This window comes from Catharus ustulatus, chromosome Z (genome assembly GCF_009819885.2).
Source record: "Catharus ustulatus isolate bCatUst1 chromosome Z, bCatUst1.pri.v2, whole genome shotgun sequence".
NCBI classification, from domain to species: domain Eukaryota; kingdom Metazoa; phylum Chordata; class Aves; order Passeriformes; family Turdidae; genus Catharus; species Catharus ustulatus.
In genome coordinates, this window is record NC_046262.2 from 17,504,765 (window position 1) to 17,522,412 (window position 17,648).

Genomic DNA, 17,648 nt, shown 5'->3' on the forward strand with positions numbered 1-17,648 from the left:
TTAGTAGGATACACTGTAGGTACACATAGTTAAGAGTTGTTCATAGGAAAATAGTACTACAGAGTATCTTATAAGCACAGGACAAAAGGCATGAAAATCAAGTCTTCAGATAATAAAAGCTCCCTTAAAGATGAGCATGTAGTTTCTCATTATAATACAGGTATAATCCATGGTTTTCCAGAAAAAAGTAGTACATGAACTCTGATGTTGTTTTTGGTAGAACTTGCCTTTGATTAGATCAAAAATCAAAACTATAAATTACAAAACAGCAAACTAATATCTTGGTGCTTATTATAACTAGTGAGAGATAAAGGGCTAAAACTCAAGAGAATGAAATTGATCGGAGCAACGCAATCACTCCTAGGAAATAAACACTATCTGGCAGCCCTGTAAACATGTGCAAGAACAAGCTATTTGCTTTAAGTTGCAGCCATCCAAAATTCTAAGTACAGTAATTTCACGATTACAAGCCGCACTGACTATAAGCCGCATCTCCGGGTGTTGGCAAACATTTCGTTCTTTGTCCATACACAAGCCGCACCCAATTATAAGCCACTCTGTTGTTTGCAGCAAGGACCTGCGTGCAACAAAGTTGCCAAATAATAACAGAATCACGGCATGGCGGGGTTTACCGGCTTGGCCCTGCTCGGGGCAGCCGCCAGGGAGTGGCCCTGGCCCCGCTCGCCGCAGTTGCCAGGAAGCAGGAGAGCAGTGTGCCTGGCCACTACTGCCGCCGCGCTTGTCGGGGCTGGGCAGCACAGCTGTGCTTGCGGGAGGCGAGCGGCGCTGGCGCGCTTGCAGGGGGCGAGTGGCGTTGCCACACTTGTCAGGGGCAAGCGGCGCTGCCATGCTTGTAGGGGGACGAGCGGCGCTGCCACGTTTGTGGGGGGCGAGCAGTGCTGCCGCGCTTGCTGGGACTGGGCAGTGCCGCTGCGCTTGTCAGGGGCAGGCAGCGCCGCCGTGCTTGCAGGCTCTCACTTCCGGGTTCGGAAATTTCCTAAATTTGTTAATATATTAGCCGCTCTGGAGTGTATGCTGCACTTCTGGGTTGGGAGCTAAATTTTAGTCAAAATGGTGCGGCTTGTAATCATGAAATTACTGTACTCCACTTAATAACTTAATGGCTATCTGTTAACTCCATCCACAGCAGCAGCAGGTACCCACACATGAAAATAACTGCTGATGTAAAGAAGCCTGACTTTTAAAATCAGTGAGCTTCCATAAGAAGTAACCAACAACTTAAAAATGAGGATAGGAAAATTTTTATGGAGACTCGGACCAAAGGAGAAGGTGTTTCTGTTAGACTTTGTTGGTTTTGTTGGTTTCGTTTAGACAATTATATTCAGAAGGCAAATTCATAACATTTCTCTCAGCTGCAAAGAAAACTTAATATAAGAAAGATGCATCTATGAAAAGATATGTGATTTAGCACATAGAATCACAGGGTTAAATGTGGCTAGGTTGCTAACAGACACCCTGCTCTTTTCCTCCTTTTTTATCCTTTTGGTTCACTATTCACACAAAAATTTTCTCCAGGCATGTGACCCAGTATATTCTCCTCCATATATTCACCTTATACAGACATCTAAGAGGTAAAGCATAAATCTCTGCAGGTCAATCTTCTTATTGCCCAAGAGCTGTTAGATCTGATTAATGAGGATTTTGAGAAAAGAAGCCAAGTATATTCAATGTTAGTAGCATGCTCATTTTCGTACACTAAGAGCCATAGAACTTAATATTTCCAGGTAGGCTCTTCAGAGTGAATCAACAGGCTCTCCAGCAAAACACCAATCTACATCAGTAAGAGCAACATATTCATATTTGCAAAACACTTATCTACAAAAGTAGCTTTGGGAAAAAACAAAATTACTAAGTTTTTCCTAGAGAGGTGATAAAGGAGCTACTAAAGCTACTAAAGGAGTTTTGTCAGCTTAGCTGACTGGTGAGAACCAGTCATGAAGGCACATTTCACAACCAGGTAGTGAATCTTTACTATCCTCTCAGAGACATGTTCTGTGCTTGCTACCAGCCTACAGTAAGTCTTCACTGCATAGAAAAAAACAAGGGCTGACCTTGTAAATGCAGAGAAGCCAGAGCCTGAAGGTTGAGTGATTTCTGTGCTGTATTTGAGACATCTGGGATACTAGAGAGCAAGAGACAGCCCATCAACCAGAATATGCTACCTTATCACTATAGGTTGGAGAGACTTAAAGGGCTTCCTATTTTTGACTTCTCAGAAGCTTTAAATACTTCACAAGGAGGCTTAAAAAAACAAATTTAAAAATGAGTGAAGCTACCCACAAGACATCCTGGAGACAAGAATCAAGCAAGTATCTGCATCATCAAATTCGTCATACCATGAAGGCTTAAAACAGCAAGCTGGAATTAAACTGAGACTGGCATACAGCTGTAGGTTACAGAAGAGGCCATGAGGGAAATGGAAACCATTCTGGTCAGAGTAACTAGAGGGAGGAGATAGGAAAAGGCATATTCACATAATATAAAGGACAAGACTATTTCCCAGTGGCTGTGAAATCCATCTTTAGCACTTAAATAAATGGCCTTGTTTCCAACAGTAAGTTGCAGCAGTTCCTAAAAATCTCAACGTTGAACTGCATACAATTCAGTCAAAAAAAGTAGGCACTTATTTCACTGCCTAATTTTAGGCATTCAGTTTCTAGAATTTCTCATACCTATTTTAGGACTCAGAAGAAACCTGAAACTTGGAACAACATCTCTGCAGACCTGAACTGCTGATGCCACAGAGGAAATACACATTCCTTCCTGAGATCTTTTTTCCTTTCCTCCATCAACAGTAATTCACAATACAAAATAAGAAACTTGGAGACAAATGGCAACTTCTCAGCTGTGACAAATTCAGTACTCCAGTACTCCAAATATAAATATCCTAGGTTTTATTTTAAAAACCAAACTAAAACTGAAATCTGCATCAGTTCTTCCCTGAAGTACAGACATGGTACAAATGCAGGGGTGTGGCTCATTTCTGAAATTAGCATGTGAAAAGCTATTTTTATAAGCATAGCAGCAGCCCAGATAACACAATTAACAACTCACTTAGCTATTAACTCTGTTTAAAAACAGATGGATGATTACTAATCACACACAATCAAAACAAAGACGACATGCTGAAAGGTTAGTATCTGGAGTATGTTTTTCAAAACTTAAGGATTGCTAAATGAAGTGTTTCTGGACTAAACAATTTTTTTTCCTGTACAACTTTTCTTTTGCCGTATAATTGCATAACACAAAGGGACTATGTAGACAAAATCTTCTATTTATAGATAGAGTGAAGAACCAAACTAAAAGATTCCCCCTTATTCTACTCTGGCAAGCTGTACTAGTCCTGATCTGTAAGCAAGTTTGTTTAGCGTGCCTATTCACCAGGACTCTATAAACTCTGTGAAACTAGCTTACAAAATGTACCTAATGTACAAAGAAAATCCCCAAAAGCCTAGCCAAATTTCTGACAACAGAAAGCCAGTTAAGCAAAGTGTGCAAAACTATGGTCAAGAAACAGACCACTTACCTTGGGTAAGGATTTCCAAAAAACTGTCTTAACAGTTGAACTCGTGCCAGATAGCCCAACAGCGGGTATACAGTCATCATTTGGAACAGCAGGAATATTCTTGCAACAAATGACATGATGTCATCACTGGGAAAGTTATCTAGAAAATTCTAAACATATAAGTAATGTTACACATTAATGGTGGCTTGTTTACATGTATCTGCTGGTTTTTAATATCTATGTGCCAGAAAGAATGGGATAAAATCCAAATAACTACAATTGCTAAATGAACTCCATAACATGAAAAATCCTCTCCCTCTTATACAACTGCCTTGCCACCAAATAACAAACGATTTTTGAATATTACTAGGCTGATGTCAGTGTTAGTGTTAGTATAACATAGGGAATTACTTTCTGATCTTCTGAATATCCTCAAATAAGCCAGGCTGTGGAAGGGCCACTTGACCTTTTAGGCAGATGGATTCATATGCTTCTATTAGCTGTCATATCATATCTACTTATTAAAAACAGTTACAGTAATTTCACGACCATAAGGCGCACCAGACTACAAGGCGCACCCCCTGGGAGTTGGCAAAATTCAGAACTTTGTAGATCAGATAAGGTGCACCGGACTATATGGTGCACTTTTTTTTTTGCAGCGAGGCTCTGCCCCCAGCTCCCTCCGGATGGCTGCTGGCCGAGGCCCTGCCTCAACCCAGCAGCCACTGGCCCCCAGGCCCGCCTGTACCCGGCAGGGGCGGTGCCGCGAGCCACCGGGCCCACCTGTATCCGGCGGGGCTGGGGCATGCCCGCTGCCCATCCGTGCTGCCTCTCTGGGGCGGGGCTATGGCCGCCACCCCTCCATGCCGCCTGCACGGGGCCGTGCCGCCTCCACGGGGCCGAGGGGTGCCTCTGTAGGGGCCGTGCTGCCTACACAGGGCCGGGGCATGCCTGTGTAGGGGCCGTGCCTCCTCCACGGGGCGGGGGGGTGCCTCTGTAGGGGCCGTGCCGCCTCCACGGGGCCGGGGGGTGCCTGTGTAGGGGCGGCTCTGCCTCCACGGGGCCAGGGGCTGCCTGTGCAGGGGCGGCTCCGCCTCCACAGAGCCGGGGAGTGCCTCTGGAGAGGCCGTTCCGCCTCCACGGGGTCAGGGTGTGCCCGCCGCTGCTCCGCCCCGCCTCCACCTGGCAGCCATGGCCCTGCCGGCTTTCCCCGTGGCTCACAGCTCTCACTTCCAGGTAGGCAAATTTTTTGAACTTTGTCCATCAGATAAGGTGCACTGGACTATAAGGCGCACTTTCGGGTTCCGGGGAAAATTTTAGTCAAAAGGGTGCGCCTTATAGTCGTGAAATTACTGTACTTAGTGAGTAAAACTGCTTTACATACAAATGAGGAAGGGATCATACACTACTAGTGGGAACATCTGGAAAAGTATTATAAGACTTAAATATCATAGAAATATATGAATGGCTTCATAAGACCCTGAGATAACTACAGAAAATAAATGGGAAGAAAATCACTCATTATCTGTTATTTAACTTTGGATTTCATCCTGTGGAATTATTTCAGGTGGTTAAAAAAATTATTTCATGGGTTCAACAGTGGTACCAGTTCTAACTAATCCACAGTCAGAGGAAGCCTTTAGAGGCTGCCTTAATTGCTAATACTATGCCGGAGCTATAGAACATATAGAACATAAAAAATGGATCCCCCATTAATAACTGCTATCTCTGAAACAATTTAGAGTGTGGAAATTAGCTTTGCCTATAAGCAGATAAGAGTTTCTAGCTTTCACAGGATGTTTCATGTGGTGCTTATATCCAAAGAACTCCACTAGCAAGGCTTACCAGAGTGTCAGGCTTCAGACTGTCAGACTTCAAATGTAATCACAGTGGGGGCTCCTATCTAAACAAGCTTGTTTACACATTCTATTTCTTCCAGAATCCCAATGAGTCACTGCACACACTTCTCAGAATTAAAGAAGGTAAAGAAATTGAAAGCTTATTGTTCACTTGTTCATTTTGGTCCTTCATCACTTTTCACAGTGTATTTCTTAGATATTTGTTTTTCACCAAAATATTGGGAAACATGAATATAAGTGAGATAACACAATCATTATTCATCTGTTTGTGGCAGTGCCCACAAGGTGTCCCACCAACTGACCAGAGTCAAATGCAGATGTGCCTGCCAGGGTGAATCATGAAGCAAGAAGTGATAGCTGGGGGCTTTTTGTTGCATATTTATTAAAAGATTAAGGACAAATATGGTATCTCGGCAAGTGTTAGGAAGAGCACTGCCAGCAGGTCGAGGTAGGTGATCCTGTCCCTCTTCTCAGCCCTGGTGAGACACATCTGAAGTGCTGTGTCCAGTTCTGGGCTTCTCAGTACAACAAAGATGTGGAGTTCCTAAAGTGGGTCAGCACAGGGCTACCAAGATGATCAAGGGACTGGAGCATCTCTCTTACAAGGAAAGGCTGAGGGAACTGGGCCTGCTCCTGTTGCACCTCATCAATACTTACAGGTATCTAAAAGGAGGATATTAAGAGGATGGATCTGGCTCTTCTTGGTGGTGCCAAGCAACAGGACAAGAGGCAATGGGCAGAAACTGATGTACAGAAAGTTCCAGCTGAACATGAAGAAGAAATTCTTCACAGTGTGACTGTGCACTGGAACAGATTGTCCACAGAGGTTCTGGAGTCTACCTCATTAAAGATATTCCAGAACCATCTGCATGCAATCCTGTGCCATATGCTCTGGGATGGCCTGCTTGAGCAGGGAGGTTGGACCAGATGATCCACTGTGGTCTCCATCAAAAAACCCATTTTGTGATTCCATGAAATACATAACGCAGTAAAATATCTCACCTGTTCAATACATTCTTTGGATAATGGTGGAGAAGGAAAAGATGCAAAAATTATCACTCCAACATACAGATATGTTAGTCCAACAAGGAAGTATGCAATAGAGAGGTCTCTAACCTGAGGAAAAAAAAGATTTTATTTTGGCCAGCCAGCACTTACACACAAAAGCAGATGAAATAAAAACCTCATAAGAAGATTTCTATTTCATGTATTTTTATATGCATTACTTCTCTATATTTACTACTATCACTTGTACATTTTTATTTTTACTTCCTACTACTTGAATGGAGGTTCTGATCAGATCATGAAGCTGCAAGGAGATACCCCAAAGTGGAATTAGACAAGAATTATTTATCTCTCAACATACAAAAAAGGCACCAAGAAAAAGATATTCCAAGAGATGTAGCATGTTATTCCTGATGCATAAACATACTCTAGTTATTAAACAGGAAATCTTACATTCATCTATTCCTATGAAGACTCTCGGGACATAAACACACTTGTATAAGACAAAAAGCCCAGCAATGCCCTATGTTGTATTTCTTGTCATGAATAAAATCTTGCAGTCAAAGACATCAGCCTACCCAACTGCAGATATAGTACAAAGGAATTTAATCAAAGGTTTTAAGGAGTGTTGAAGCTAGGTCATAAATCCACACTTAAGCACACTACATACACTTAAGTATGGATTTAAACCTACACTTCAATGTTCCGTTCTGAAAATTTTGGATATCTTTATAAAACATGGAATATATACAAATATTTTCCACTACACAAAAATAATTACACATTTATTACAGGAAAATAACTGGCAAAACTAATTAAGTACTTTATGGAACTAGACATCCACCTATGCATCAGGTTGATCTCACAGCAATCCACTTGGTGACTTACTCTTCTACATAAATTCCTTCCTTTGGAAATAAAGAGGGAGACCATTTGTTTCTAGTTATTAGCTAACCAAATTCTGTATATATTACAGTACAAAACACTCATCACCTTACAACAAACCATTTGTTCAGCTGCAGCTAATCATCAGCTTCTTAAAGGATTACTAGCAATGTTTCAATACATGACCCTATTTTCCTAAGACTGAGAAGCAAGTCTTACGAGCTCAGGCATAGCACCAAATTGTTAGGATTATACTGATTTCCAAACCAGGGTGATAATTATCACCTCCAGCTCACTGAGCACGAGCAAAGCTTCCTCATGTCTGTGCATGGAAATGTTTCCCTAAGTGCTCCTTCACACTATCTTGTTAACAGAAGAAGCATATCCTACAACACTCCAGGCTCTGCCTAGGGTAAGGCAATCCCCCAAGAAAATATAAAATGCTAGATTATGAGTTTTGAGAGAAATTCAGATGGAAGCCAGTTTTTGGTGAAACACATGGAATCTCCTATTCATTTTGCTAGCGTTTTTGGGGTAGAAGATTGCTGTCTGATGAGAAATATTGATCGCCTCTTAAAGGCTTATGGGAAAAAGGAATCAGTGTTCTTGAACACATTTTCAGAGTAGTCTTCAAGCTCCCGGCAGCTGAACATTTCCAGCTGCAACCTCTTCCTCCTATTGACTAGTTAAATGCTCAAGGAAGATGATTCCCTAGACTTCACCCTCCTCAAACTGATCATCGAGTAAGGACTACCAACTTTCATCAGAAGCTGAGCAGTAGCCTTTTCTTTAAATTGCATGCAGAATTTCTTCTTGTGACATGAGAAGTTGCACAGATTTTTATATAACATCTACAGCTTCAAAAGCACCAGTGCACATCGACCCTAAGATGATTTTGAGGATACTAAATATGAGCATCTGAATTTCTTACAGGTATTTCCTACAGTAACTTCCATTAACTGCAGTATTCAGAGACACAGTAAGGTGGTTTTGCAAAGAGATACAGACTCTCATCTCTTGAGGACAGGACTTCAGTAATTTTTCAAAATGTACCCAAGACCTTCTTAATCCACATCATCTGCCAAAATCTGCTTTAAATCTGGTATTTTAGGTGTAGTCCTAATGCATAAAAACAGCATAGTAACCGCTATTTGTACTCTGCCTAACTATAGAACATGTTAAGTTCTAGAACCAACTGTAAAACTATTTTTGTTGTGACATGTGCATTTGTGAGGGCAAGAAATCTGAAATAAAATTATTACTGCTTCCTTTGGACATGAAAAATGATAGGTGGTGTGCTATTACCTCCAACAAGCACTAGCACCAGTACTAACCAGTTCATATTTCTAGAGTTCTTAAGGGTGTATGCTTTAATCTGCCCTGAAACTAAGTGCTGAGATAATTTTGATAATTTATTTTCATAGCATGTAACACAACAGACTGTTTTCTCCAGGCTGTCACTACACAGAGAATATAAAAGATTTTGATTTCAATAAGCTACTAAAATAGAAATAGTCAACTTGAAAACCTGGATTTATTTTTTTCCTCAAACTTCCATCATCTCCCTTCCAAACATATGCAGCTGGGTATGACATGGTTATCTTTGAACAACAACATGTGTTTACATAACAGGAATATCTTTTGACTAATGTTCATTATTTCTCAAAAGACCTGGGTTCACTCATTAAAGACCTTGATAGCATAATTCTAGATAAAATCAAAGGATGCATGGGGAGAGATAAAAGGGTAATTTTAAGTAAAAGCAATAACCACACCTTTTTATTTTAAATTTGATATTTGAGGCATTTACATTCAAAATGGACATTGCCGTGGTGAAAGCTGCCTAAGCATAAGAACACAGCAATTCTTATAGCCCCACTTTAAGAATCAAATTGTAGAAGAAATAATGCTGGAAGTAGGAAATATTTGTAGAATCATGGTGGAAGTCTCAAAATAAGTATCTAAGGTAACATGCAGGCCACAGTTCTAAGGATCACAGCCTGACACCTGACAAGCCCTTGTCAAGTACACCTGAAGTAACAGGCAAATTTTCAGACAGAGCTTGGAGGACATATGTTAGCTGCAACTACTGCTGACAAAGAGCAATCCTGGTCAGATCCACAGAACAAAGTGTTAGAAGTGCCCCTGGAAGAAAATTAGGTGATCTAGGCTGGCAGCAGCAGCAGAAGAAAGGAAGACATCACCCTCCCAACAAAAGGATGAGTCTCATAAATCAGGTGGAGCTAAGAAAGACAACCCTGAAAGTACAAGACATTGTACCACACCCACAGTCAGTACTCAGGTGCTGGCCAGACTTGCAGCAAGGGATTTGACATGGCACAGAGAAGGCTCTGTGGACACTTCTTACATGGTGCTGCAAAGAACAGGCTACTTCCACGCATCGATTTACCTATTGAATGCCATAGAGGAAATAGTCCAGTTCCTTCCTCAGTCCCATTGAAAGGTAGTTTGTGGAGCTGCTTCTTGGATGGAGAAACCTGTGTAAGTGCTTGGTAATGACTACCACATTTGAAATACCTTTCAATCATCCCATTTCAGATTAGTCTCTTCTCAAGAGACATGCAGTCTCTGTAATATCTCAACAGGACTTTGATCTGTACCATAAAAATAGACTTCATCTGTTCATGCATCAAGGGCAAGTGGTAACATTTAACTGGGTGACAAAAAAAAGCGGAGGGATGATGCTGTACATAACTTCTGTGGAAAGAGAAACCAGTGGTATGGCACCAGCCATAGACGCTCACTCTGTTTACAGGGAATAAAGTGTTTTCAATACTGCAGAAAATAAGTACCATTTACAGCTCCATGCCTTCTGCAGTTAATACCCAGACAAAAAACATCTCCCCACTCACAGTTTTTCTCCCAGGAACATCCACAAGCAACTGTTAGGAGACAGCACTAGCATATTCATGCCTGTAGATCATGGTGGGCTTATCTAGCACTGATGCTCAGGGAAACTGATCGCAGACATGAATCAGGAAAAAACCAACCAACCAAAACCCACAGCTAAACTCCTTTTTGTGGCTGGGTTATGCTTCCTATGCAATTTGTTTTCAAACCATTTGACTGAGCACTGTACATTTATACTGATAAATACAAGGAGGCAGCAGCAGTGGGAGATGGGACCAGGAAGCTCAATTCTGACCTGCAGACTAAAAACCTGCTAACAGGGCTTCTCCAGGCTGTGCTGCTGACATGAGGCTTACTCTGGTGCACTGCTCTTCTCACACCCACACCACTGTACAGGAATAGCAAGAATAGTGGCCAGAGCAATCCTCCCTCATGTGGGTTTTAGCTTTGGGCTGTGATGCATGCCTGTGACCAGAATGGAAGCTGCTATTGTTTTGAATTTCTGACTCCATAAGAGGAATGTCATTGTTTGTCTTACTTTTTTCCGCCTCCCCAAAGAGCTGTTCTATGACCACTAGTTTCAGCAAGTTTTGTTCAAGACTAAAACAGCGCTTATCCAGCTTGCCAAGTTCTGTGCCTTTTCACAGAACACTGATGGAAGTGACATGTTAACAGGTCGATAAATAAAAGTGAAGTTTTTATCCATGGAGTCATATCAGCATCAGCCCATCAGATACTGAGAGAAGAAAGCATCTTGTAAATGCATGGGCAAAAACCCTCCATGACTTGTGACAGAGAGCAGACCCCTATACATATGGAAATCTCCCACTTAGCCCAGCAGCTTAGTGACATAATCACAAAACAGCTCTTAGAGAGCATAGGTACTTCATTAACATTTGCAAAGCACTTTTGAGACCTAGGTGAAAGGCTCCCATACAGTTACAAAAGGAAAATAATCTCCAGCCAAATAAAACTACTACAAGAACTACAAAGAAATTTGTTTTCCCATTAAAAATCTTTCCTGCCACACTTCAGACAGTGTCCTTTCCAAGCAATTAGAACATTCTTCTCGAGTTTTGTCAAAGGCTTGGGATCTATGCTCGGGCTGACTTGGAAATTCAACTTAACCTCCAGGAAGGGTATTAGAAAAGCTGATTCAAATGCAGGCAGCAGTTTCTTCCTCCTTCACACAGGAAAAGTAAGATGGAGAACACTCCAGGTGCTGCTTTTTGCATCTGATTGCTTGCTCTGATGTAAATGGAGAGAGAAAATACACAGGAAAACCTTGAAAATGGAATGAGGGTATTAGGCCTTCTCTGCATATAGAGCTGATTGTTGGAGATCTAGTCTTCAGAATTTGAAAGCCACAGCTAAAGAGAAATCTTGCCCTTTTCCACATCCTAAGATTTTCTTAAGGGAATTGAGAAAAGCTTACTTAGCTTTCTTTGTCCAGACCTCCAGCTGTTAAACTAGTTTCTGACAAGTCCTGTAAGCCCCCAGAAGCTTCCTGGGGGAGAATTCTTGACTCCTTTGCAGATATGGTCATTCACAAGTTGATCTTGATTCACAGGTACAAGGAAGTAAATATGCAGATTTCTAAAGCCTAAGAGGCCATCTCATTGCATTGGTACATAATCTGCACTTCACTGTCAAATAATCAAATCTCATATATTGTATCTGATGTGCTGTATAGGCACCCGGCTCCTAGTGGCATGGATCAAGCAAGGGGACAAGATGACATCCAGAGGTTCCTTAAAACTTCAAGCATTCTGGGATTCTATGATTTCATACCAATTTTTCATACAGTATTTTAAAATCTTTTTATCCTATTGCAGGTATTTATAGCTAACATTTTAATGAAGCTGGACAAGAATCCTCGGAAGTAGGGAGGAAAAGATAAAATAATAAAAATAATTAGAGTAAAAGTTACTCTCAGACTCTGTGTATTGTGTTTACTCCATTTGGTATTCTATGATGGAAAGATATTAACAAAGAAAGTAGTTCCACCTGGAGAGGCAGCACTTTTTCAAGGGAAAAACACCAAAGACTATATACCACAAAGCCTCTTGATCTAGGCTTCAGTTTGCAGGATTTCCTAAATTGTGCCAAGTTTCTCTGCGGACTGTGACTAGAATTGTGAGACAAAACTATTGAAGCAACTCTGAGAAAAGGTACTACCTAGACTCCAAAACTACTGTTCAGGATTCTGCTAAAATCAGTCCTGTACCAAATATTTTCCAACATTTTTCATTCTAAAACTGGTCAAGTTTCATTGAGTCCTACAACATTGTCATGTCATCTGCCTCTTGTGTGCAATTCGGGTACTTAATACCAGCTTAACCAGAAGTAAATTCGGGGCATTCCTCAGGGCTTTTATGTAAACGAATTTGTAATTTATCTGTCACTCCTTCATAGAAAGGAAAAGAATGCGTAATTTTCTTCTTATAAAATCACAGGAAAAATTACTGTTGTCTGGCAATCTAGAAATAAATGAGCACAATCTTGTGAAGTTACTTACATTGTTTTCTTGATTCCTGTTATTCTGAAGAAGTGTGATGACACAATTGTGGATGAAGAAGGCAAGTGTTAGAACCCCTGTGAGCTGAGGGAACAGAATTCTAAACTCTAAACAAAGGAAAAAAAAGTGTTTTAAAAATTACTTCTTTGAAACAAGCAATGACAAAATGCAGGTGACATACAGTGCTCTAGAGGGTACTGGCAAACTCATGAACCTCCACCTTGAAATGGGACTATCTTATCTTTGACCATAGCCAATGCAGATATTTAATCAGGAAGTACAAAATGCATGAAGACAATAGCTGCTATAGAATACACTTTCCAGTAAGGCTTGCCTGATAGACTCCAACCATCAGGGAATACTAGGTTAATTTAAGATTTACATACACAAGGTCTGTGTCAGTCTGTGTCTTTCTGCTCCTCAACAGTTAAATCAGCAACCATTTGTAAAATTGGAATTGACAGTAATGAAATTGTATACCAATGGGTTCCTGAAGAGGTAGATGGAAAGAAGGAATCATCGTTTACCCTGTGAGCACTTTTAGTTATTAAGAAGTCACTTATGCTACCAGAAGAAAAAGTTCATGTGTAGATATTTAAGACTATCTGCTTGTATGTGTTTACAAGCCAGGGCAGAAAGAAAGGCAGAGCAATTTTTTATCATGTTCTACAGCATGTATGAAAAAAAATTCTTTCTTGTCCCCATGGGAATAACATTGTTCAGCTTTTTTTAATATTCAAAAGATGTCCACAAGATGGTGGTTCTGGAAGTGCTGCAAATGGTCTAGGAATTCACCAATGCATACCATTAAAGTATCACATAATTGGTACTACATAACAATGTATTTACTCTTTAGAGTGCTAACACAATTAGAAATCCCTAAAATAGCTCAGCTTCTGAGAAGCATTCAGAAGTACAGCACAACACTCTTCAGAGGTTCACAAACCCCTACAGAACAAACCACAGAGAGCTTCATGCAAACATATTTAGAACAGACTTCTGTAAAGTGCTATAAAGTTAGGAAAGTAGGCAACTAATGGAGGGCTTATCCAAGCTGAAAGAATAAGCTTTCCCTAGAGCTAGTTTCGCTGAACCTTCATTAGCTAATTAGCACGATGAGCTACGGGCAGAAGTGAGAGTGCAAGCAACTTCTGGGCTAGTATTCCATCCATGACTTCAATCTCAATAATAAAAAGCACACTGACATTTTCAGAATTTCTCAGCACAGCTGTATTTGTATGCATTTACTACATGCTTTGTCGATCTCCTAACAGTTCTAGGAGTTTTTGCCAAATCAATCAAACTACTGGGTGTTCTACTTCTCAATGGCCTGTGGCACGTGTGTCACTGTAACTCATTTTTCTTATTTGTTTCTAAGAACAGAAGAAGTGACACTATTCTAATGTACAGGACACAGCTCCCTGGAGCTAACTGGTCATAAAATTTTGTTCATTCTAAAGGATGGGGAAAAACCAGTTAGGACCTAACCCTGGTTCTCTTATTCCAGCTTCCTTAAAAAAGAAACTGATCTCTTTAGGCTATCTGTCCAAGCAATACCAAATGCCACAAATGACTATGGCATTTCACAGAATAATTTGTAACAGTAATTGGGAAAGAACAAATAGCCATGAAACAACTTTCAAGAAAATAAAAACATACTGATGGGTACTGATGGGATAAAAACAGCTAATGGGTGTTTGAAAGAGAAGAGCTACTAAGATTATGGTCTAAAACGAGATAGACCAGGAAGTACAGGAAAACTGTACTTGCAAATTATGGTGAATGAGCTATTTCATTTAAGCAAGACAGTGCGTGGGGAACTTAGAGCACTCTTAACAGTCAGTCTGTCTACAGTTTGCCATTTTTAATTGCTACTGAAACAGGCACAATCTGAAACTGGTGCAACCAGAATTTAAAATAACACAGGTGTAACAGAGCTATGGCAAGTTCTCTGTCACAAAACATATGTTGAAGACTCCTCTGAGTGAGGAGGCACTCCTCCTCTTCCTCACTGTAGATACTGTCTTTTAACTAAGGAACATCATGGGGAAAGAGATTCCTTGTCACTTAGTCTAGAGGGATCTTTTGTCAACGTGAAACATCAGACAGCATTTCCTTACTTTATTTGTCTCCGCGGTGTTAAAAGGTGAATGAGAAAAAAAGAAAATCTTAAACTCACCAAATACATACTTCACTACTGCATTTTAACTTTCTTACCTGGTACAAAAAATTCATTCTCTGTAAACCAGTTGAATTCTAAGTGTATTCCCAGATGAACTGCCTTTACTGTAACCAGAAAAACTAAGTAGACAACTGAAACTGTACCTGGAAAAAACAAGAGCCAAATACTATGATATAGTAGGAAGTATTTGTGCAGGGTATCATTAATGTTCCATCTATCCAGTTACTAGTAGTCAAATATTTACGGTTGGTATTCATTCCTAACAGAAGACTAGGTCTAAACTTTTTCTTTACTTCTCTTATAGGTCAGAGAAAAAAAATAATGCACATGCACACCATGTAAACTTCCTGCAAGTTTAATATTTCCCAAGTGCTGGTGACAGCATAGTAATCCCTGTAGCTGGGCAGGTAGGAAGGTCTTCAGGCAATAACAGACCAGTTCCAGCTTCCACTGCCAGGATTTCAGTCTAAGCTTAGACAGTGTTGATCACAGTACTCCAGCTATTACAATGTCCATCTAGTCACTGACCTTTTGAACCAAACAGCTCAATGGAAAATGAAATTACTGCAATTGTGAACTTTAGACTGGAAGCTAGAAGCTGACATTTCAACTGATTAAAACATTGTGTTAATTGCAATTTTGGACAATCTTTACAATAATACTGGATTTGCATTCCATCTCATTGTTCAGAGGCATTCAGCAGCAATCTGCACAGCTAAGGGTCAACAAATGAAACCACAGATGGGTATAATACTTGCTGTGTATACCTGTGGGATGGAAGGTATACAGTCTTGTGTCAAACCATTTGAAAGAGACAAGAGCAGACAGTAACTGAATAATAATAGTTACTAATACTAACTAAAAATTGAAGGAAACTGAACAACAATAATAAAGGCTACTGCAATGAACCTCATGGCCAATAAGGCTGCTAATGAGCAGAGAATAGGCTGCAAGTAAGCAAAGACAAAAACCCAGTGTTTTAGCAGTTTAGAATATTCCATGGGTATAAGCAAAACTTTACTGAGATGAATTTCAGCATCTCAAAATTGCCTTCCATTTTGTCTTTTCTTATAAACGTCAAGGTTTACAAAAATTAAGGCAATTTTGAACAGCTTCTGAATTAATAATCTACTGAAGCGATAATAATAATTAATAATTAGTAATCCACTGAAGCAATGAGGACAGTAATTTCATGACTATAAGGCGCACCCTTTTCACTAAAATTTTGGTCTGAACCCGGAAGTGCGCCTTATAGTCCAGTATGCCTTATATAATGTACGAAGTTGCAAAATTTGCCAACCCAGAAGTGCGAGCTGTGAGCCAAGCCGTGAGGGGAGGTGGCGCCGCAGGAGCGCCGAGCCACGAGGAGGGGCGGGAGTGGGCAGCCCCCAGCCAGCAGCAGCCACACAGGGAGAGAGGGAGCGTGCAGCGCCACACCGCCCCGAGCCGCGGACGGTCCCGAGCTGTGGGCAGCCCCAAGCCGCCCTGAACCACAGCAACCCCAAGGTATGAGCCGTGGCCGCCTCAAAACACGGCAGTTGCGAGCCGTGGCCATCCCGAGCCCCTCCTCGCCAGCCAGGGGTGGGCGGGAGTGCTGAGGCCCGCACACGGGGAGGGCACTTGGGGCTGCATTTAAAGGCTACACCAATCTGTGAAAAATGTTTGCAAATTGAGCACCTGCCAGTAAAGTCCACAATCACGGGATTCTGTTACTAATTCGTTACTTTGTTGCATGCAGCGCGGATCTTCGCTACAAAAAAAAAGTGCGCCTTATAGTCCGGTGCACCTTATGGTCGTGAAATTACTGTAATTAATATTCTGATTTTTAAATTTCTAATGTTCTATCTACCTACATAAAACTCACACTTTTTGCGCAGAAGCAGTATCAAGTACCTAAATTCCTGTGTGGTATTTTCATTTAGTGGTTTCAGCAAGAGCAGATCCAAGCTCCGATAAAGTGTCACTACAGAACAGATGAACAAACTAGACCTTCAAATCCCTGTTGTTTACACCCTTTACAATGCATTTCCAACTTTTTCAACCTCTGATCCCCATCTAGTTTTCTCTTTCTCTTCATTGTGAGCTTCAGTGTTATCTCTCAGACCTCTTCTACTCCCAGAACTGTGACCAGCTCCACCTGTCATGATATGCTTTACTCACTTTACCAGCCTCACCCATCTTGGCCTTCTACCTCAAGACATGGAAGCTGGAAGCTACAATTGTTTCCTCAGCAGCAGAGCATATTGACTGACTGACTGATGTTGTGATTAATTAATCACCTTATTGGCAGAAAATTACTTCAGATCAGAAGCAATTTCTGGTTTGAAATGTTTACCAGAGGAAGAAGAGTATGCCTGACTATACCAAATGTATGTATCTAACGCTGCACAGCAGTATGCATAGAACCATTTGGGAAGATCTGTGGTAGATGTAATGGAATTTGTTTCACTGGATTATCAAACAAGAAAAAGGAAAAAAAATGAACTCCCTATTACCTGTAAGATTCAAGCAAAGCAGCACAGAAAGCCTGTGGGGTTAATAAACCAAGTGACAACACATTTCAAGGCACAATATGGGCTGTCAGCAAAATACTGGAAATGTGGCTGGAAAGCTGCCTAATGGAGAAGGACCTGGAGGTGCTGGTTGATAGCAGCGGAACATGGGCTGACAATGTGTTGACAGATGGCCAAGAAGGCCAATGGCATCCTGGCCTGGATCAGCAATAGGGTGGTCAGCTGGGCCAGGGCAGGGATTGTCCCCCTGTACTCAGCTCTGATGAGACTGCTCCTGTGACATGAATAC

The 17,648-nt window shown here is 41.1% G+C and overlaps 1 protein-coding gene across 9 annotated transcripts in view; it reads right to left on the reverse strand.

The window, feature by feature from the left end:
- SLC38A9 (solute carrier family 38 member 9) overlaps positions 1-17,648 on the reverse strand; it is a 52,356-nt gene that overhangs the window by 12,222 nt on the left and 22,486 nt on the right. For all 9 annotated transcript variants that reach the window (XM_033085570.1, XM_033085576.1, XM_033085574.1 and 6 more), the window contains 4 exons: positions 14,882-14,989; positions 12,665-12,771; positions 6,388-6,501; positions 3,548-3,696 (listed from right to left, as the gene is read on the reverse strand). In XM_033085570.1, coding sequence (XP_032941461.1) covers positions 3,548-3,696; positions 6,388-6,501; positions 12,665-12,771; positions 14,882-14,989 — 478 coding nt within the window. The remainder of the gene's footprint in view (positions 1-3,547; positions 3,697-6,387; positions 6,502-12,664; positions 12,772-14,881; positions 14,990-17,648) is intronic.